The sequence below is a fragment of the Pteropus medius genome, unplaced genomic scaffold, assembly GCF_902729225.1.
Source record: "Pteropus medius unplaced genomic scaffold, Ma_sr-lr_union100, whole genome shotgun sequence".
NCBI lineage: Eukaryota > Metazoa > Chordata > Mammalia > Chiroptera > Pteropodidae > Pteropus > Pteropus medius.
The window spans coordinates 23,861,485-23,882,857 of NW_024344378.1; the positions used below are offsets into that span (position 1 = coordinate 23,861,485).

General features: G+C 36.0%; 2 protein-coding genes across 8 annotated transcripts in view; one reads left to right on the top strand and one right to left on the bottom strand.

Annotated features, from left to right (window-relative positions):
• Nucleotides 1–10,745, bottom strand: part of CC2D2B (coiled-coil and C2 domain containing 2B) — a 79,351-nt gene extending 68,606 nt beyond the window's left edge. Inside the window, exons 1-6 of the mRNA XM_039871654.1 lie at nt 10,618–10,745; nt 6,137–6,201; nt 4,440–4,503; nt 3,058–3,134; nt 2,659–2,722; nt 1,743–1,837 (exon numbers count right to left, since the gene is read on the bottom strand). Coding sequence (XP_039727588.1) covers nt 1,743–1,837; nt 2,659–2,722; nt 3,058–3,134; nt 4,440–4,503; nt 6,137–6,178 — 342 coding nt within the window. The 5' untranslated portion in view covers nt 6,179–6,201; nt 10,618–10,745. The remainder of the gene's footprint in view (nt 1–1,742; nt 1,838–2,658; nt 2,723–3,057; nt 3,135–4,439; nt 4,504–6,136; nt 6,202–10,617) is intronic.
• A 97-nt stretch (nt 10,746–10,842) lies between these two features.
• Nucleotides 10,843–21,373, top strand: part of LOC120609268 (uncharacterized) — a 59,345-nt gene continuing 48,814 nt past the window's right edge. For 3 of the 7 annotated variants that reach the window (XR_005654716.1, XR_005654717.1, XM_039871657.1), the window contains exons 1-2: nt 10,843–11,128; nt 15,502–15,612. Coding sequence is in view for 3 of the 7 variants with exons in the window: in XM_039871657.1 (XP_039727591.1) it covers nt 11,100–11,128; nt 15,502–15,612 (140 nt within the window). In the remaining 4 variants the exon portion in view is untranslated. The remainder of the gene's footprint in view (nt 11,129–15,501; nt 15,613–21,373) is intronic. The other 4 variants (XR_005654714.1, XR_005654715.1, XM_039871658.1 and 1 more) reach the window with 2 other exon arrangements.

Consider the following 21,373-nt stretch of genomic DNA (forward strand, 5'->3'; position numbering starts at 1 on the left):
AATAGATATAGAAGTACATGCTAGCTGGTGATCGGTATTATTTTTAAAAAAGCAAGCAAGGGGATAGAGAATGCTGGGATGGGTGGGTTGGGTTACTATTTTAGATAGGATTGTCAGGCACAGTATCTTCAATAATGTGCCATTTGAACACAGACTCAAGGTAGTGAGGGAGACAGCGTGAGGATAAGAAAGGAGCTTTCCAGACAGATAAATGGTTCAAAGACTCTGAGGCAAGAGCATGCTGTGAGGAATAGGAAGGAAACTAATGTAGCTGGTGTTGGGCAGGAGAAGGGGAAAGTAGTATAAAAGTGAGGTGAGAGAGGTACCAAAGGGGCCAGGTTATGTAGCTCTTGGAGGACCTTACAAGGGCTTTAGCTTTTGAATTAGATAAGGAAATCATTAGAAAGAATAAGCAAAAGAAAGGTCTATGTTAGATTTCAACAGGATTGCCCTGACTACTGTATGGCATAGAAAACAGACTGTTGGTGCAATAGTGAAAACAGAGGGAGACTATGGCAATAATCCAGATGATCCAGATGATGGTTGTGGTGGCTTATACTGGGGTTGTACATTGGAGGTGGTGAAAAGTAGATCAGATTCTGGACTACTTGAAGAATTTGTGATGAATTAGATATTAGGCCTATGAGTAAAAGAGGACGCAAAGATGACACGAAGGTTTGTCTGAGCAACTGGGAAAATGGAATTGGCATACTATGAATCTATTTACATAAAAGTTTGTGTGTGTGCCTGTAGTGGTAGAGAAAGGTATGAAAAATAATAAATGGTTTATCTTGGGGCAATGGGATATCACATGACTTTTCTTTTTCACGGTTTTCTGTATTGTTTTTATAATGTATCCATTTTGTTTAAATATTTAAAAAGTTGAGCCCTTTTGTGGAAACAACAACAACAAAAGGAATGAAAGAACTGGAGCAAGATGTTCAGAGAGGGGAATGGAAGGCAAATGGTGGTCCAAGAGCAACTCCAAAAGAGGACCTGAGGGATTTGGAAATGACTAAGAAATGTCAGAAGAGAGAAAAGATTCAGGAGTAGGAGGTACTGGGAGAGGTGGCCCAAGGAAACCGTAAGAGATTTGAAGGTAGAGAGGAAGTGGAGAAGAATACAGGGAACTTGGGCAGAGAGGGTGTCCAATGAGAGAGAATGACCAGTCAGGAGGAGATGGGGAAAGACTAATGAGACTGACTAGCACTGAAGGGAAGGACAACCAGGAGATAACAGGAGGGGCTGAGGAGTTTGATAGGAACCAGGAAGAAGTGAAAGAAACTGGAAGGCTCTGGGATTGGACGAGGAAGCATGAAGAATCAGGACTCTACGGAGAGTAATAGAGATTATGAAGAACAACGTGGAGCACTTGGAGAGGAGGAGGAAACAACGAAAGGAAAACACAGGCTTTGGAGCTGACAGCCTATATGTCCCAGCTCTATCAGTGTTTATCCCTCTGTACTTGTGTCCTCACTTGTAAAACAGATGATAATAATGCCTGCTTCACGGGGTTACTATGCGAATTGAAAGATACAATCCACATTAAAAATTTAGTATATCATTGGGCATTCAGTAAGTACTCAATAAATGCTGGGAATTATAATTAACAGGTTCTCAATTCAAAGAAGGTGGCTCAATAATAAAAATAAAAATTTTATCTCCCATCCAAGTATTTCCTTCTTTCCCTTTAATAAAGTTATTTTTCCTGAGAATGTGGGAGGAAGGGGAACAAATCCAACCTGCTCTGAAGACCAGCCAAAAACTGAGTCTTCTTCACCACTCAGAGTGAAAAACGAAAGACCTGCATCCAATGAGACTTTGGTCTGTGGGTTAAACAATGGTAAATCAATATTCAGTGTTGAAATGAACACTTTTTCTGCTTATAAGTAAAATACTTTTTTATAATATGGTAAATAGTAACTGTTATTCATGAGTGAGGAGCAGCAAGAGAGACAATATCGAGTTATATTTGAGTCTAGTTCATGAATTCGTTTGTTTTATTTTGTATTGTTTTTAAGGTTCTAGTAACTGCAATAAAAAACAGAATGTTGAGTTCGAATCTTCTCCATCTTCCCCAAATATCTCTTTACTCTAGAGTATTAAGAGCATTACCTTACAGTTTCAAAATGTGGGCTCTGGGAAAATTCTCTTTTTCCCTCCCTGTTTTTAGGTGCTCTCACATACATGTATGCTCACACATAAGTACCACTCCATCCCCCTACAATCTTTTATGGAGTAGGAGGTAATTAAACGTATTAAAAGTGACACATTCCTAGTTATAAACTTGTGGATTAATAAGCTCTCATTTTTCAATATTATAAGTCTGAATCTTTGAAATGTAAAGCACTTATGACTTCTTTCTCACACATTAAAATGAACTGTTTTTAGGAAGGTTTGAGAGAGAAATTAATTCTATAAGAAAAAGTAAAAGTAAAACTCAGTGATTAGGGGGTCAAACAATTTAAAAATACATAACATACAAAAGCTTGTCTTATCTCCTACTTGTGTCTAGCTGTCTAAAATTGATTATTGTGTTGATTGCATATTCTGTAAATTTACTAAAAATCACTGAATCATATACTTAAAATGGATGAATTTTTGCTATATAAAGTATACCTCAATAAAGTTGTTTTTAAAAGTAAAAAAAGTTATTCACCTTAGACCATTGATATATCTTATCATCAATGAGCAGATGAGTGGATTTTTCACTTTGATTAATCTGAAACAACATAAATAAATGGTACACAAAACTTAATCTTCAGAGATACAGGCATAATTGTGCTCGTAAGTCTTTTGTTCAAAATGGATAAAAATCAAGACTTCTCAGTGTTTTCCTTTAAAAAGTGTATACATATTTTCCCCTGAGATGTCATATATAGTTACCATGACCAAATCGATTAACTTTGCTTGGTTTTAGGTTTGAAAAAAATAAAAACATGGAAAAGAACTTGTAAGTTCTGGATTTTTCTCTTTTTTAACAAAGAAAAGTTTATTTGACACATGATGCATTTAAACGGTAAATTTGAAAACAGGAAAGAAAAAAATAAGCATTACCTTAGCATTCTTTAGCTTTTCTCTTACTTTGCCTCTCAACGTTTCTATTCTGTTTTGATTTTCTTCGGCATCTAAATCTATCAAGAAGCCAATATAATAGAGTTTGTGACACTTTATAATTAAATAGCGACAGCAACAGTACTTATTAAAATAGCTAAATTATATGTATTTTTAAGGATTATAAGGATTATGAAGACTGGGTCATTGCCTCATGAGAGCTTATAACCGAAGACAAATGGATGTCCTTTTTCCTTTTTCCATCTGGAACAAACACCTTCATATATAGTCAGGACTGAATTTTGTTTCTTTTTGTCACTTTTCCTCTACCCTCAACTATTGGCTAGAGTCCTTTGTAGAGAAAAAAAAACAAAAAAAAAGAACCAAAAAATAAAAAACAAAACCACCTTCAGAAAAGCAAAACTTTTATCTTTTTCCTTTTGGGAAAAATAACCACGAGAACAGTCATATTCTATATGACTGCTCTACAGAATATATAAATATCAAAGCCAGGTTGCTTCAACTTGATTAAACTGGAGGGAAAGGAATCTGAAAGGAAAAGAGGTTAGTCTCTTTTCAACTACTTATGTTAGTTTTGTAAAATTTGCTGATTCCTACTTCTGCCAGCTCTTAAAGGAATTGAAACAGTCCGGTAGGGTATAAAGAAGATTCCAGTTGTTGTGTGCACTCCAAGCCATTTGTTATTTTCTGCCCCACATGATCCACTAGATGGACTAAGAAAGACATGGGTTGCACAGTCATAGGTACTGTATGAAATGGAGGAAACTTTTGGTCATTTTGCCTTGCATTTTTTTTTCTTCTCTCTGCTTCTGAGTAAAGGTTGCATAAAGGATGGTGGAATTAAAGGATAAGTATAAAGCTAAATCACTGTAAGTCATGAGAATCTTCATTCTTAACTGCAGTATTCCTTAGCATAATTTAAAAATTACTAGTTGGTTTATACTCTATTCCCAGAACTTAGAATAGCAGGTAGCACATAGTAGGTGCTCAATAATGATACATGAACCAGGGATCAACCATTATTTCTGTATTTTTCTCCCTGAGATTTAAAGCTTCCTGAAGCAGGTTCTGTATCTATGCATCTTTATAGTCTAACACAGTCTCAAGCACTAGTGGATTCTCCCATGTTTGCAGAGAGAGCAAGAAAACAAAGTTTTAATAAACAAAAGACTTATTACATGTATAAACTTTACTAATTATTTCCTTATACTCATCTTGTGTTATCTAGGAAGTTTAGTTTTTGCTTGAACTCATCTCTTAATAAACTTGTGTTCCCAGCTGAAATTCTAGGATAGGATTAGTCATTTATATCTCTTAAAAATAAAAACCAACAGTATCAGAGTTGTTGTATACTTATTGAAGACCTTTTTGGAGATGCTTGTCTACCGCATTTTCTTCTACTGCACTGTGTTCTGTCATTTCTGACATCTGCAAAAAAGTGGGGGAGGGTTACCTTGCATCTTTTTTTGGCATTGAACATCTTTTCAAATGTCCACCAACCTTTTGAAAATCATCTCCTTTAAAATGCCAATTCATAGCTTTTGTCTGTTTCCTTAAATTTCATCTTTTTATCAATTGGTATGAGTTCTTTATATATGGTAGATTTTTAAATTAAGAAATTGCTTGATTTAATATTTTTAAAAAACCTTTTAATGATAAAATTCAGTGGTTAGTTCTCAATGGTCATATATTGCCTATTTCATATATCTTTTAGAAGGGTCGAATGAGATCAGATATATGGAAATACTTTGAAACTCAACACTATATCAGTGTTAGTTATGACCTGATTACTCTGTAGCATTTGATAAGGTTGGGCACCTTTATTTTCTGAAAATTTTCTAAATCCTGTCCTCTACCCTCCTATTTCTCTGGCCTCTTAATCCCTTTTCCTTTAACAGTCACAATCCTCCTCATAGTTTAAATGTGGGCATACGCCAAGGCTTTAGAGAGGGCATATATTCCCATGGCTTTCTAAATCTTTTCCAACCCTGGCTGCTCTCTTGAATACCAGAAATCTAACTGCCTACTAATATTTCTAATTGAATGTCCTACCATTATCAACATGTTAAAATTAGCATTTACTGGTTTTACAGTTTTTTAAACCTCAAGATCGTAAAATTAAACCATGCCAGCAATGTTAAATCCTTTTTTTAGAATGACATAAATGAGTTCGTTTTTTCATTTTAAGTTTAAGAAACAGAATAATAAAAGACTCCTTAAATAACTGTCCATGCTAACCAAACTACTGTGAAGATGAAATAAAAGGAGCAAGAAGAAAGAGCAGCTTTCCCGTCACAGTAAGGACATGGATTTCTGTCAAAAGCCAAAGTAGGATATTCACATGATCCTAGCAAAGACATTATTATTACAATAAGAGCCTAGTCTACGAACTTTCTGAAAGAACTTCAAAATTCACCAGTGATTCCTATACCATACTTAAGAACTACTAAATAAGGTCAACATGAACTAAGATGTTCTGGTCTTATCAAACCTCTTTCAGTATCTTCTTCAACACAATTAAAAATACCTAATTCTACTCTTGACCAAGAGATAGTAACCCTTGCAGATGTGATGGAACATCAACCCTCGCAAGTGAACGATAGAGGTCTCCCTTTAACTCCCAATAATCTTACCCAGCATTCCAAGGATTCATAACTTCCCCTCCTCCTCTAGAAGGCAGGAATAAAATATAAATTTTAATTGGAGTTACTTTAAGAGACGTATCAGTCCTAAATATGTTTCATTCACTCACTAAAAAAATAAAAACATTTTATTTTGAGCAAAGCAGGGAATGGATCGCTAGCTGGCTGAGAACAGATAAATAAATTGGTATTTAAGTAAGGGAATAAATAAATACATAAATAACTCATCTCTAATGCTCTTTATTACATAACTGACAGACAAAATAAGAGTATAATTCATCCCTAAGCTCTCTTATTGTTCATTTTTTTAACATATGAACTGTATAATTTATATCCAGAACCGAATATATCACGTTTCAGGATTATCCTACATTTATTTAGTATAATCAAAATCCTTATAAACTCCATTAATACCTTACTTTTTTTTTAATTTCTTCTTTCTTCTTTGAGCTCTTTTTCATGATGGCTCTTTCAGTCCCACTTTCTAAGTAAATAAGAAATATTTTTAAGAATAATACACTACTGAAAGAAAACAACTATTAAGATACTTGAGAAAAAGAATGTTATTTAAATTTTTTAATTTAACTGAAAACTGAAATATGCTCTTACTTTTAGTATATAGTAGCTGATCACTTTTAGTATTTAACAGAAATTCTGGTTCTGCAATTAGACATGTAAAAGGAGAGATATAATTATTGAAAAAGAGAAGACAAAATTATCTTGTTTGTAGAGGACAGGTTTTTACATGTAGAAAACCAAAGATCAAAAAAAAGCTTCGACATAATTAGAAAGTTGTTAAGTGGCAGAATAAGAGAATACATATTAAAATTAATAGCTTCCCTATACGCTAATAGAAAAAGGTCACCTTCATAATAGCAATATAAAAACTTTTCAAAATTCCTAGGAATAACTTCTATTAAAATATGTGGGAACCCATCTAGGATCTAATTACACATAAAAGTATTCCCCAGAGGCAGGGAGATTGCTTAAAAGGCCATTATAACAGTCCTGATGAGAAATGCTAGAGATCTGAATCAAAAAATGGGAAGTGGGCTGGTGGGACTACAAATTGGTACAGCCACTAGGGAAAACAGTATGGAGGTTACTCGAAAAATTAAGAATTGATCTACCATATGATCCAGCAATCCCTCTACTGGGTATTTACCCCAAAGACTTGAAAATTCATATCTGTAAAGATATTTGCACACCAATGTTCATAGCAGCATTATTCACAGTGGCCAGGCCATGGAAGCAACCAAAGTGTCCTATGATAAATGACTGGCTAAAGAAGCTGTGGTACATATATACAATGGAATATTATTCAGCCATAAGAAGAGATGAAATACTGCCATTTGCAACAACATGGATGGATCTTGAAATAATCATACTAAGTGAAATAAGCCTGACAGAAAAAGTTGAAAATCACATGATATCACTTATATGTGGGATATAAACCTAAAAACAACAAATGAACAGGACAAACAAACAGAATCTCATGGACATGAACTATAGACTACTGGTTACCAGAGGGTAGGAGGTGGGGAAGGAGGCGGGAGGTAGACGGGGTAAAGGGGGTCAAATATGGGGGGAGGAGAAGGGTGAAGTAGGTAAAGGGGATCTAATATATGGTAGCTGAAGACTATATGGACTTTGGGTGGTAAACACACAATAGAGTATACAGATGTCAAATTATAATGTATACCTGAAAATTATATAATTGTATTAACCAATCTTACTCCAATAAATTTAATTTAAAAAAATGGAAATGGGAATGCAGGGTGGAGAAAGATTCGTTTATTACTAGAATTAGTAGAGTGATCACATTGTAAGATATAAAAATGTTAAATCACTATACTGTACACCTAAAATTAATATAACTAATATTGCATACCAACTATACTTAAGTTAAAAAGATAATCATATTTTATAATCCATTTATAATGCTATTAATGTATTTTCTAATAATAAACCATTCTTGAATTACAAAAAAGGGCAGAATTCACAAGATTTGGTGACCAATTAAATGTATAGGACAAAGTGAAGGAAAAATCAAGGACTCCTAGATTTTTGGCTTGAGTAACTGAGAGGTAGCCTCATTTGAGTATTGTCAAAGTAGGAAGGTAGCTAGGGTAGGGATTAATAAGCTGTTTTCTGCTGTTGCTTAGGGATGTTTAAGAGACATTCAGGTGAGAGATCTAGAAGGTGATTAAAATACTGAATAAAACAGAAGAGAATCATGTCTAAGTTAGATAAATTCTTTGTTTAATCAGTAAAAAAAAAAAAAGGCATTTAAGAGATTGATTTAATTCCTCTTTAAAAGAACCAACATCTTTAAGATTCTTCCTACCAACAAAAAAAGATTACACACAACAGGAATAGGATGATGGGAAAGAGAATTTTGAATGTACTTTCCATTCTGCAAGAACTTCTAAAAAGAACTTAAAATTAACACCTGGGTTTCTGATGCCTACACTTGCAAATTTTATCTGTTAAGCTTCGGAAAACATTAGCAGTGGCACATCCTATAGATAAATTATAATAAATTATCAAATTTATTATAATAAATTTATTGTAATAAATTTCTATTGTAAAAGAAATTATTAGTTGAATGTTTATTTTACATACCTGAAGATATTTCTAACATGGTTCATTTATCAGTCCATAAATGATAAAAGATAATAAATGATTATAGACAAAATATTAGATAAAACTAAAGATGTGGATGAAAACTGCATTTGCTCTATTGAAAATCTCATGTGGAAGTAAGGAAAAATTATGGCTCAGATTTTTACCTTCTTACAACGATTCAACATTGTGTTAGAAAACTGGATTCAACAATTAAACCCAATCTTCTCTTCAAGAATATTGCTAATTTACAATTTGTGCAGTTAAAGCTCTTTCTAAAAGACAAAGAAATTGAAGATTACCTATCTTTGTACCAGAGGACCTGGAAATACATAGTGAAAGCCTGAGAACTAAAGTCAAGTAGTTCATTCAGCATTTTCTGATCTGTAGCAAACAGGAGGCAATTTTATGTGTATAAGTGTTTGCCTCTTGCTTAGCATTTAGAAATCTCTAGGTTCTGCAAATTAATCCTTTATGCGGTTCCTTTATGACTATTGTGATTTCTCAAATGAAAATTCCTAAAGTCTATTTTATTTTGTTATAAATTTGATATTCAATCACCTTGATTACTTTGGTCACATGCCATTTGGTTTCAGGAGTGTTAGCATAATAAAATTACAGAAAAATCTCTAGTGTACAGAATGGTCACAGAATGCTTATTCTGGTATACAGTAATATTTCTTTGGTTGTGAGCTAACTAGAAATTTGTTTTTCCTTTAGTTTGCCTTCAGTTGCTGTTAGAAATCTTTCCAAATGTATTAATCCACTTTCTTTCCTTAGTAGAACTGAATTCAGTCCAAAAATCCAATTTTATCTTTATTTTAGTTCAATTGTTACATAGTATGATGAATCCTTTCTGAACTCCCTTAGAGCCGTGTTTCTCAAATCATGCTCTTCCAGACTTCTTTAATTTGAATTAGGATGCTATGCCAAAAAAATGAGTCTCGTGCAAAGATATGATGAAATTAAGGCAATGGATAGCACTTTGTCAAAATCAAAATTTATTAAATATATAGCATCAGCTACCTTTTACTAGTACTAGAATATGGAAAATGTATAAAAAATTCTACAATTAGTTAAGTGTGACATAGCATTATTTCAGTGTTTTACAAAAAGCATCATGACTTTCAGGTGTTCCATTACCTGACAAATTTAAAAATTATCTTTAACTGTGATCTTATTTTCTAAAATAAAAACTAGGAACAAATGGCCTGACAAAAGATTTTCTGATCTATGAATTTATATATGTCAATTTAAACTAAATTAAAAACTAAAGGCATTAAAAGTAAACCATCCACCATCTTAGTACTAAGCCCCAAACCATCATAACCTATTCCTGTAGGTGAAGAAAGATTTGGGTCAACTTCCCTTGAGATTTCTGGCACATAAAAGTTAAATAAATACCCAAACCGGTTACAGAAACTGTAGTATCCTTTGAACGCTTACATCTAACACATACAACGAAATGTAATTTTGCTATTCATAATTACAGAATTTATAAAAATGTATTAATTTATAGAGCAACACCAGTCTTGAGGGCCAGAAACTGGACACAAGTAAATCCTGTAATGACTTTTATTTAAACCTGAAGATCTCCTGTACTTATATAGTCTCTATTAGAAACTTAAAATAGAGGTCCTTTCTGAAAGCAAGTCCTGCTCATCACTCTCCAACATAAATCTTCGACCACAGCTCGATCAAATTCTTTATACTCCTTGCCACCTCTATCCTTTGATTTTTCCAACTCCTCCCCAATCTATAGCATTACACTTTTCAAAGCCTGATTCAAATCGCTTATCTTCCATGAAGTTTTTTTTCCCTTCCGACACTCTAGCTCTTCTATGACCTCCAACAGTACTTCGAATTCGTAATTTTTGTTCATTACATAGCATCCTGCAAGTTCACCTTTCTGCTCACTCTAAAATGAAGACGAAAGCTGGAGCACTCAACTAACCTCCACAAATCATAGCAAGGTGCTCAGCACACAGTAGGCACTCAAATAATATGGTCCCGGATTTGATGCAAATCAAGCACTGCTCTCCAATGCTGTAAAATGGAGTGGTTCCCAGCCCTATTAATTCCCAAAGGAGATGACCAACGGGTCCACTAGGCTCTGGAGACTACAAGTCCCAGCGGCCCGTGCGGGTCTGGCCCAGGTTACCTGGGCCCCCCGCTGATTTCGTCCACAATGCTGGGCTCCAACCAAACAAAAAACTGGAGAGTTTGACAGGGAAGGGAAGGGTCGGCGGTCTTCAATAGGCAATACGACATTCACCTGGATGGACAGTGCACTTTGCTTATGTCTGGGCGGCGAAGGCAAGACGCTCCATTTGCCACGGACTAGGAGAGATCACCAACGGACCCGCACCGCGCCTGACGCTCGTCCCTCGCCCCACACCCGCCTCCAGCCGCGCGCTCGCTCCTCCAGCCTTGACGTCAAGGCGGTCCAGGAGCATGCGCGGTGCGGGCCCCTTAGCCAGATGGTCCGAGCGTGCGCGGAGCGTGCGTCTTCGGGAATTTGTGCGCTCTCTGCTCACCCGCTGCCTGGGCTTGTGGCTCGAGTTGAAGCGCTAGAGTCCGTCACTCCCATCCTCGTCTGTCTAACGTGCCTGGCGGGAGCACCCTGGCTTTGATCACCCGCCACCTCGGTGTGTGCCAGTGGCCACAGCTGAGCTGCCCGGAGTTTGTTCTGGGAGAGGCCTGAGAGCGGAGCGGTGTGGCCTGGGTCGTTCCGAGCCGCGTCCTACCTCTCGCGTCATGGTGAAGAAGAATAGTATCCCCAACGGGTGAGTATCGTCGGTGAGCTCCCTGGCTGGCTCGGGTCCTCGGCGACGGTCGGAGCTGCCAGATAAGCAGATATTCCTGGAGGAGGATGCTCCTTAGCCTGCTGTGGAAGAGCGGTCACCTGCCCCGTCGAGGCGCATCCCGTAGCCTTCGGCGGGCGAGCGTGGCTGGCCGGAGCGCGGAGGAGCCGGCGGCGCGGTGGCGACGCTCAGAGCACCCACGCGACCAGCCTCCTAGCTCCTGCCGCCTTTACCTTGCGGGAGAAGAGCGGTTCTTTGATTTCAGGTGCTTTGCGTGTGGCCTCCCAAAGAACGCCGTAAATATGCAAGGGGTTCTTTTTCTTTCCGAGCTTGCTATTAGCGTTATCAATTTAATACTTTCAAAGTCTTAAAATAGGGCGTGCTCACTCATCTTTGCTTAATAAACGAAACCGCTTACGTTTGTTTATTTTCTTTCCCCAGTGACTCACCTCGAGTTAAATAAAATGCTCTGTGGTTTGAAACTTGTCCTGGGAAACTGGTGGGGATGAAGTTAGTAAGCTTGCTAGTGAGGAAAGCAGCGCAGCAGTGTGATGGATGCTTTCATTCATTCAAACACTGGGCAAATGTTAGCTGTTTTCTGTGTCCAGGCATTGTGCTTTGCGCTTCGATGCTAGAGAAACTTACAAAGTGTTTAAAATTTCTAATAGCCTTGTACATTTGGGAAAGGGGAGATGTGGAAGAGAAAAAAATGTTGCAGGTTATATTGGTACATTATGGCTTTAGTAGAAATAGGACTCAGAAGGTCTACTCACCTTATAATCTGAAATAACTACATAGCACTAAATGTGTCCAAACCTGAAATCATTTGGCCAGATTATCATTCTCAATTAAATTCTTGCTGGGTTTCCCCCATCTTGATTTTCTCGGGCTCTTTTGGTATGATAGTGGAGAAAAAATGAAAAGTCCAGAAATACTTTCTTAAATAACAGTGTTATGGGCTGAATAGAATATGTGTGCATGTGCAAATATCTAATCTGTGGTGTTCCTTAAATACACCTAATTCCTGCAATTATTATCATAGTGGTAAGATTTTTTTAAAAATACATTTAGCATATATTTACTAAGATGTATTATTATAAGTACACCCAAGAGTTATGAAGTATAGAGCTGCAAATGATGAACAGGTCAAATGGAAGTAGTATAGAATTTGAGATCTAATACTTGGTCGTTTATAGTTTAGAGGGATAAAAAAAATCAACCCTCAATATTTTTAGGTTTAAAGAGTACTTTTTGTTTTTGGGAAAGTGGAGGGAAATAGTATCAGTCCAACACATATCTCAAACTAGTGGGCCAAGCTCTTGCCAAAATGTTTTGATTCAGTCTTTCTTTAAGTTGCTGTCATTTAAAGGTCAGGAAGTTTCACAAAAAAATCTAGATTTCTTGAAAAATCAGATTTAGAAAAACTGCATCTGTACATGGCAGTCATAGAAGGCAGTAGTCACTTGTGATTTGCAACTGTCTTCTCTGTGAAGAGAAAACCTCTCCAGTCTTCTACTTTACCACCTCTGTCTAGCCTCTCCAGCACTGAGGCTTAGTGTCAGTTGCCTTTTATCATTTTATCTTTATTTTATTTGGGGCATATTTTATTTAGTTATGTCAGCCTGCTTGGCATTTGAATTTGCAATTTCAGCTGTAATAGGTAAGTGGGAGGAAGGGCCTTAATTTATGATATTGTTTCCAAAAGAAAGTGTCATATTGAGTCCAACCATACAGTGCTGTGAAGGACAGTTTTGTCAAGAAGCATGGTTACCTTCCATGATGTCAGTCTCAGAACATGAACACCTCAAATAACCCTAGAGTTCCTTAACTTGGGTGAGCTGTAATTTTGTCATCTGAATAACCTGCATGATCACAGTATTCCCTGTCCTACCTCCCATCTGGGATTATGGTGAAATTTGACAATGAAATATGAAAGTGCTTTGTAAACTGTTAAATCATTAAACGAAACTTTTTATCTGGAGGTATAGATTTACTTTTACTCCCAGTGACATCTCTTCCCAAAGGTTTTTTGTTTTGTTTTTTAAGAGAAGAAATATATATGGCCACAGATAAGACATATTCTGATTGGGATAGATTTAGAAAAGAATTTGAAATGTACAATTGCCCTTTTAAACTATAGAATAATTTGAGATGAGTTTTTGGCGGGAAGAAATGGGGGAAAGGTGGGGATGATGTTTGTAAAAAAGGAAAGATAAGAGAGGGTGAGAAACGACCTTTGCTAAACCCTGATGCTTAACAAACTTAGCTTTACTGCATTAGATTTGAATTATTACAGTCATTGAATTTGGAGTCAGATGTCTGTTTTTATTTTTTTTTAATAAAAATGCATTTTCCCAGGGATTTCTAAAGATTTTAGAAATGTATTTCAGATATGTTCTCAGTCTATTTGATCCAATTGGAAGAGTCTTATTAAGTTCTCTGTATTTTTGTTTTTTAAGAAATTTTCTTATAAGAGCAGTTCCTGATGGTTATACTTTGGATCCAGTCTCTTCCAAGTAAAATTCTGTTCATTGTTATATATGAGTCCTAGTGGGTATTATATATGTTGTGACAGAATAACCACACTGAAGATTTTTAGCCTTCATTCCTCTATATTCATATCCAAAACAGTTGGGATCTTCAATCCCACACTGCTATGTTCTCCTCCTACTCTACCCATCTGCCCATTTTTCAGAGCTTTTTCTGTCACAAAACCAGAGGATCTGCCACAGGAAAGGCAGCTGTAGCCGTGCATGAGGGTGGAGGGAAAAGTTCCCAAATTCTGAAATTGGGAACAGAGTACTATCATATATGATTCTTGCCAAACATTGGGTGAATTTGAGCTTGGGCCTCACTTTCTAATGTAAATATTCAGAACTATTTATATTTTCAAGCAATTTTTTATAAACGTACTATCTAGAGATTAAAATAAAATACTGCCTTGTGTTGCAAACTCTTTCATGCTTCAAGGGGTACCCTTTAGTTCTTTTTTTGAAATTTACAGTCATCTTGTATGAGTCACTCATGAGTTTTTAATCTTTAATTTTATTTTCTGAATGTACATATTAATGACAGAGGAGTATAAACATCATTAATCTTTTTGAGATTCATTAATTATCTGAGTTTCTTAGAACAGTTTTTATTTTTTAATAGTATAGGTACCAAAACTAATACTTATGTTTGACCTCAGTAGCCAAATAAAGTTCCAATGTCTCTGACATGTTGACACTGAAACAGTATTATGAGAGCTTCATTTACGATCCAGAGATCCGTAAATCTCACCCTACCTCTGGTTTCTATCATACTTGATAATGACCCAGATAATTTCACATACCCTCGTCCCCACACTTTCTTCATCTGTTGATTTTCTCATTATCAGCCTTCTCTGGATACATCAGCTTTTTCTCTGGACTCCCCATATATGATATAAATAAAACTATACCCTCATCTTCTCACAAAACATTCCTCCTAGTGATACATGGAACCTGGTTCTCCCTGAGTACACTGCTGTCCTAGCAGCTCACCACAGTGAAAGTAGTGATACCACGGGTGGCATCGGTATTCCCCATCTCCTTATTGCCATTGCTTGGCCATTCCATCCCAGTCTTGTAAAACACAACAGAAATTCTCCTCTAATTATACCTTTTACCTCTCCTTTCACTGTCGTTTATCAGCTTCCTGGTCACTCCTTCACGTTCATTAAGGAATTTAGTACCCAATTCAGTCTTTTTACTCAATTCCTTCAAGATCATGGTGAAACTAAAGCAGTCATGCACATCACAGGTCTAGCACTCCAAATTCTCATAACTTATTGCCATGACTAACTGTCTGCTGAACCATAATACCTACGACTGTTCCAAATTATATATCCTGAATTCTATCATTTTCCTCTCGTCTTTCTGTTCTTTCATTTCTCCCTTTTCTGTATTTTTCTATACTTAATCCCTGACCTCATGAAGACCCTGTCCCGTGATTACCATTTCATCAGCAGTAGCCTCTACTTAGATTAACTTTCTTCCTTGTTTAGCCACACTGCTTGGTTCATTTACTCACACCAGTACCTAAAAGTTTTTTGCCTTGTCTTTCTCCCACTTTTGTCCAGTATACTCTTTACTCTAGTTCAGTTTAGCCACGTCCTTTTTCAACTAACCTGTATATATAGATAAAGATACTAGCATCCAACGCACATATATATACACCTAAATTCTGGTAGTGGAAATCACAGCCAAATTATTGCTATGACAATATATTATGGTCCATAATGTAGCTCAGCCATTCTTTCCCATGTACAGCCACTATTCTAACGTTTATCACTTCTTAAACCTTCTATCCCACTTTTGACCTTGTATTTTCAGCAGCTGGCTTTGCTTTTTCAGAGGAAATAGACTTTCAGACATGAATTGCTGCACTGACTGCCATGCCAGCTTCATCAGCAGAGATCATTCGCTTCTGTCTCAGGTGAAGAGGTATGCTTTTATCTATCCACAGCTGATCCTGTTTGTGTCCTAGATCCCATCCATTCCATCTCCCCTAGGCCTTGTTTCATCATTTAACCTTTTCATTTTTCTTCAGTAGACCTTTTCCCTACCTCCGAGCTTCATCTCCCCTTTCCAACAAAAATAAAATGAAGAGCCCTCTACTAGGATTATTTTCTGATTTCTGCTCTCTCTGTCCTCTCCTTTAAACTTGTAGAAAGAGTAACCTCCCTCCTATGTACCTATTAACTCCTCCACTAACTGCGTTCTGGCTTCCGTCACCTGTTGTGGTACCTAAGACGTTCTAATTGCCAAACATAGCATGTTTTCTTAGACTTCTTAAATGAACTTGGCTCTAAAGACCATTTCACAGTCTTGAACTGTTTTTCCTTTGGTTTCTCTAACATCAGTTTCTACTGCTGTTTTCTCACCTCTGAACATTTTTGATTTTCTGTATCAATTTCCCTGGCATCTTGTTCTAATCCCTTTTTTCTCTGTTTTTTTAGTCATTTTCTTCTCTTTGGCATATAAACATGTTCACATTTGTCTTAAGAAAAGCAAAAAACAAAACAACAAAACAAATTCTTCCTCTGGCTGCTCCTTAATTGTTGCTCTCTAGGGTTTTATCCTTGTTTTTGTTTTTTTTTTCTTCATTTTGTATTGTTTTCTTGAGTAGTCTCATATCTTCAACTACTGTCTTAGGATAATGATTCCCAAGTCTATCCTTAGCTCAGAGTCCTTACCCAAGCTCCAGACTGCCTGTGATTACTTACCCCAGTGTCCAAAGCACCCAGAATGTGTAGAATTCAAAACCAACCTTGCCTCAGAAAACTTATTCTCTGTATTTCCTTTTTTTTTTAATAAAACATTGCCAGTATCTATTCAGTCGCCCAAATTAAAACTCAGAACAATTCCGAGATTTCATTTTTTAAATGTCCCACACCCAGTCAGCAGGTTATTCAATGTTCTCTCCTACCCAGCTGCTCTTTCCAAGCTATCTTTGTCCTCATTGCTCTGCTTTAGCAGCCATCATCTCTTGACAGTAAGCTCTTAATTGATTTTTTTGTCTCCTAGTTGTCCCCTTGTGATTCATTCTTTATACTATCACCAGAACTGTCTTCCTAAAATATAGGCCTGATCCCCTGCCTTCAGTTCCTTCATATGATAAAATCTGGCTCTTTGCGTGACATAAAAGAACTGTCTCCTTTCTTCCTAAGCTTCATTTTTCTACCATTCTCCAGCATGCACATTATGTAAACCATTTCAAATTGTTCACTGTATCCTGGGCACAACATGTGGCATCATGCTTCCATGCCTTTGCATGTGTCATTCCTTGCTGGAATGCTGCCCTTTTTCCCTCTTAAAGTTTCTGCTCAAGCATTTCTTTGTGATGCCATCCCTAATATCCTCTTTTATGGCACTGTGTGGTAATTACTTGTCTCTCTCCATCATCTCTCTTCAGCCTGTTTGAAGGCTGATACTGAATCTTTTTATTCATTAGTACTGAATAAGTTTGAATGAATAAATGAGTAGTAATTAGTAGAGTTATCTTCAGGTAACAGTGAACCACAATTCCTAGATACTTTGGGTGATGATCAAATATTAACTTTGGGAAAGACCTCAGAGGCAGTGGGGTCCACCTCTTCATTTATCACAAGCAGAAACTGAGGACCGGTAAGGCTAAGGGATTTGAGTACCCATTCTTCAAGCACATCATACACGTTGATGCCTTCATACTTTGTTTCTGTTCTTCCCTCTGTCTAGAAGGGACTGTTCTACCTGACCTTGTTTTTTCAGTGTTTTTCAGTACTTGGGTCACCAGCATCAGAATAACAAGGAGTGCTTTCTAAAAATGGAGATTCCTGACCTCTATCACAGAGTTTCCGAGTTTGTCTCCATAAAGGAATCCAGGAAATCCATTTTATTTGAAGTTTCACTATATTAACTGAAGAAACTAGTTTCTGCTTCCTTCGGTCTTCCCCTGTGAAACAAGTGTGCACCCATGTAGGCATGTGTGTGTGTGCGCGCGCACACGCACACACACACACACAGGACAAAATATTTCTTCTAAAATGAGAAAGGAACTCTATCTTAGTATACTGCCAAAGTCAATAGCTTTCAATAAACCTTTTGTGATTTCATCTTTGTTACTTAAAAAATAAAAGCAAACTGATCCAAAATGTTATAGCAATCAGGACAGAAACTAACTGAAGTTTAGATTTCTTGGGATAGAATGCAGTCAGGTACATATTTAAGCATTTACATTGCAAAGGTGGGTTTGTCCTCTATCTAGACAAGAGTTCTAGCTTCTTAACTTGCTCAGCAAGGTACCATTCTTGTCTGTCTGGATTTAAGAAAAAACATTGACCACCTACCATGTGCTGGATGCTGTGGGTTTGGCTCTTTATATCTGTAAAGACTCTAATTTGTATGGATCTATTTTCAACAAGCAATACGAAACACCAGCACATCAGATTCTTGTGAGAGAGTAGGATCTAGAATTTTCCTTTCTTCACTTTTTCTCAAAAACTTGACCAAAGGAAGCATTATTTCAGAAGATAATTTCAAGCAAGTGGAACCACTCAGAACTTATGTACTTGGACTATATCAGTTCATTGAAGAATTATTTTCACTGAGTCATGCTCAATCATGTTAAATGTCACCATGCCCAGTCATATGAATAAATTTTTTTTTTAGGATTTAGTAATAGAAATTTTTTTTTTTAATATTGCCTGATCCTTTTTGGTATTTTATAAATATCATAAAATGTATAAATGATTTCTCTTTCTTGCTTTTGCTTCTTAGAAGCTGAAAGGTGAACATCTAAACTGACCTTTATGATCTGTAGTTTTTGATGTTTACATGTTCTAGATTTTCTACTTATATTTATTTGGATCGTAAGTGGCTTAAAATTCTTTATGAAATAAGTAAAATGTAAACTAAATTAAGTTAAATGTCTGGCATTTAAGTTCAATGTAAAATGTTAAGTTACTTAAGTATTAACCAAAACCTTTGATAATTGGATTATAGAGTGGATAGAAAATAGAACGAAATCCTATGTTTGATATGGCTTTGAATAAATTAAAAAATGCAGTTAAGATTTGATGCTTCTGTCTGATCATTCACCTAAATAGTTATATGAATTGCCACATTAACTGATGAGTTGATTTTCAGCTTTCTTAGGAGCTGTAAATAAAATACAACTTTTCATATAGTTGTATTCTGAAGATATTTGAGCATGTTCTATCATTTGGAATTATTAGTATATGATATCTTTCCAGGTTAAAAGATTTCAGTTGTAAACATAATATACATGAAATGTAGTTTTGATGGAACCTGTAGCCAAGAAACATTGAAAAAAATTAGACTTGCAACAAATAAGTATTTCATAAAGGTTTAGAAAAGGGAAAGATGGCTATGGGCTATGTCAGTTTGAGGTTTGTTAGAGGACATGAGTTAGGGCTTGAAGCGAGACATGTATTTAGATCAGTGGTTCTCAGCCAGGGGTGATTTTGTCCCCCAGGAGACATTTGAGAATGTCTGGAGACATACGTGGTTGTCACAACTTGTGGTGGGGCATACTATTGGCATTTAGTGGATAGAGGCCAAAGGTGCTGCTAAACATCCCACAATGCACAAGACAGCCCTCTGTGACGAAGAATTATTCAGCCCAATATGTCATTAATGCACAGTTGAGATGGTCAAAGAGCCTGTAGAAAGGCACAAAACACAAAGATAAGTGAACTTGATGTATTTATAGAACCCTAAAGAGACCTTCTGGATTGAAAGACATTTTCCATGTGAGATCTGTGGTAAAAAGTGAGAGTCAATATATGGGATATGGCTGTATTAAATAGGGCCTTGAAAGAGTCTGAACAGATTTGAAATTTATTGTGTAATGATAATATTTACAGAAAGTTTTTATAAGAGTGAGAGGTATAGGGTGGGATAAATGGGGGATAATCTACAAGGTACCAATGCAGTTATCCAGGTTGAAGTGATCAGGTCAGCACAAAGTGATAAGAACAAAAAAGAAGAGATGGATATAAAGTCATTTAAATAACAGGTTAACAATGGGATTAAGGATCTAAGAAAAGGGAAGAGAACTAAATGCCTTTTCTTTTGACCTCACACCACTTTCCTGTGCTCTCTAATCACAATATCACTACCTGTCCCTCCCTAGTATGCCAACTCTTGTTGAGCTGCTGTTCCTGTTCTACGAATTAGCCTTCTCTTTCTCCACCACTTACTGCTCTTTTATCCAGTGAGTAGAAAACTTACGGAACATTTTAGCCAAGGAGATAGTGCAAGCTAAAAATGTACAGGATTTCAAGAGGGATTTAAAACTCAGCAAGTAAATACTTTAAGGCTGATTTCAATTTTCCTAATAATCTTCTGCCTTAGAAAACATCCCTTGCTGTCAATGACCCAATATTTGTTTGGATGGAAATTGATCTATTTATATACTAAATTATGAGTTGTTTGGGTAAAATAGTTGAGGAAAAAAATTGTAGTGGTGCTTATCTTTTTTTTTAAAGTGTAGCTGCCCCTGTAGTAAAGAGTTAAGAAATTATTTTTATGTTGATGTTTAGAAGGTTAGAAATTATTAAAATGGAAGTACTTGGATTCTCTTTTAGTCTTACCTCTCCAACTATTAGGTGTATAATTTTGGGTAAAAAATTTTATACTGATGAGCTTTAGTTTCCTTTTCTGTGGAATGGGAACAAATATGTGCTTGTTTAAGAATGTAATAAGGATCTAGCAAGGTAGGTAAAAATTTATTAAAAATATATCCTTTATGAATACAAATTAGAACCAAATTTTATTTTCATGGGAGTCTGTAATAAGGTTGTGGTGTAGAGAAGTTCTTAAAAATAGAATCAAGCACAGCATCCTAAGAAAATGGTTTCCTTGTATTAATGCTAAGGATCATCTCCCTCCTGGATGTCAAACCCAGAGATGTATATGTTTATGGAATTACAGTCATAATTGAATGTCATTTATAATAGTGACATTAAATATGCTACTGAGGAAAGGATAAATGTCAAGTATTCAAGGGCATCTTATTCCACAAGTAAAGAATTCCATCAAAGAAATGATCTTATAAAAAGGTCACAGGCAAAAATGTAAGAGTTAATGAGTTCTTTAAAGGTAAAAAGGAGCTCTTTTATTTAGAATGACTTTCGATAGAAATCATTTTCTAATTTCTAAAGAGAAAGAAACCTATTCCAACATTATTGCTCTGTTATTGGATTTTTGGTAGCATTTGAATTATATTTTAAAACTCGAGAAGTAACTTTTTTCAATTCTAGATAAATGATCAAAATCAAATTTCTGTTCTTGCAAAGCAAAGGACTGTTAATCACCCTTTTGAAGGATAGTTTTGCTGGAAATAGAATTCTTGGTTGACAGTATTTTTCCTTTCAGCATATCATACTACTACCTTATGACCTTCATTGTTCCTCATGAGAAGTTAGCTGCTAATCTTATTGAGATTCTTTTGAATGTGATATGTCATTTTCTCTTGCTGCTTTCAAGATTTTTCCTTTGTCTTTGAACAGTTTGACAATGATATGTCTAAGTATATATCTTCATGAGTTTATCCTGTTTGTAGTTTGTTAAGCTTCTCAGGTGTTTAAGGTTTTCATTAAATTTGATAAGTTTTCTGTCATTATTTCTTAAATTTTTTCTGGCCCTTTAGTCCCCTCTTTTCATTCTGGGAGTCCCATTACATATATATTAACGCACTTAA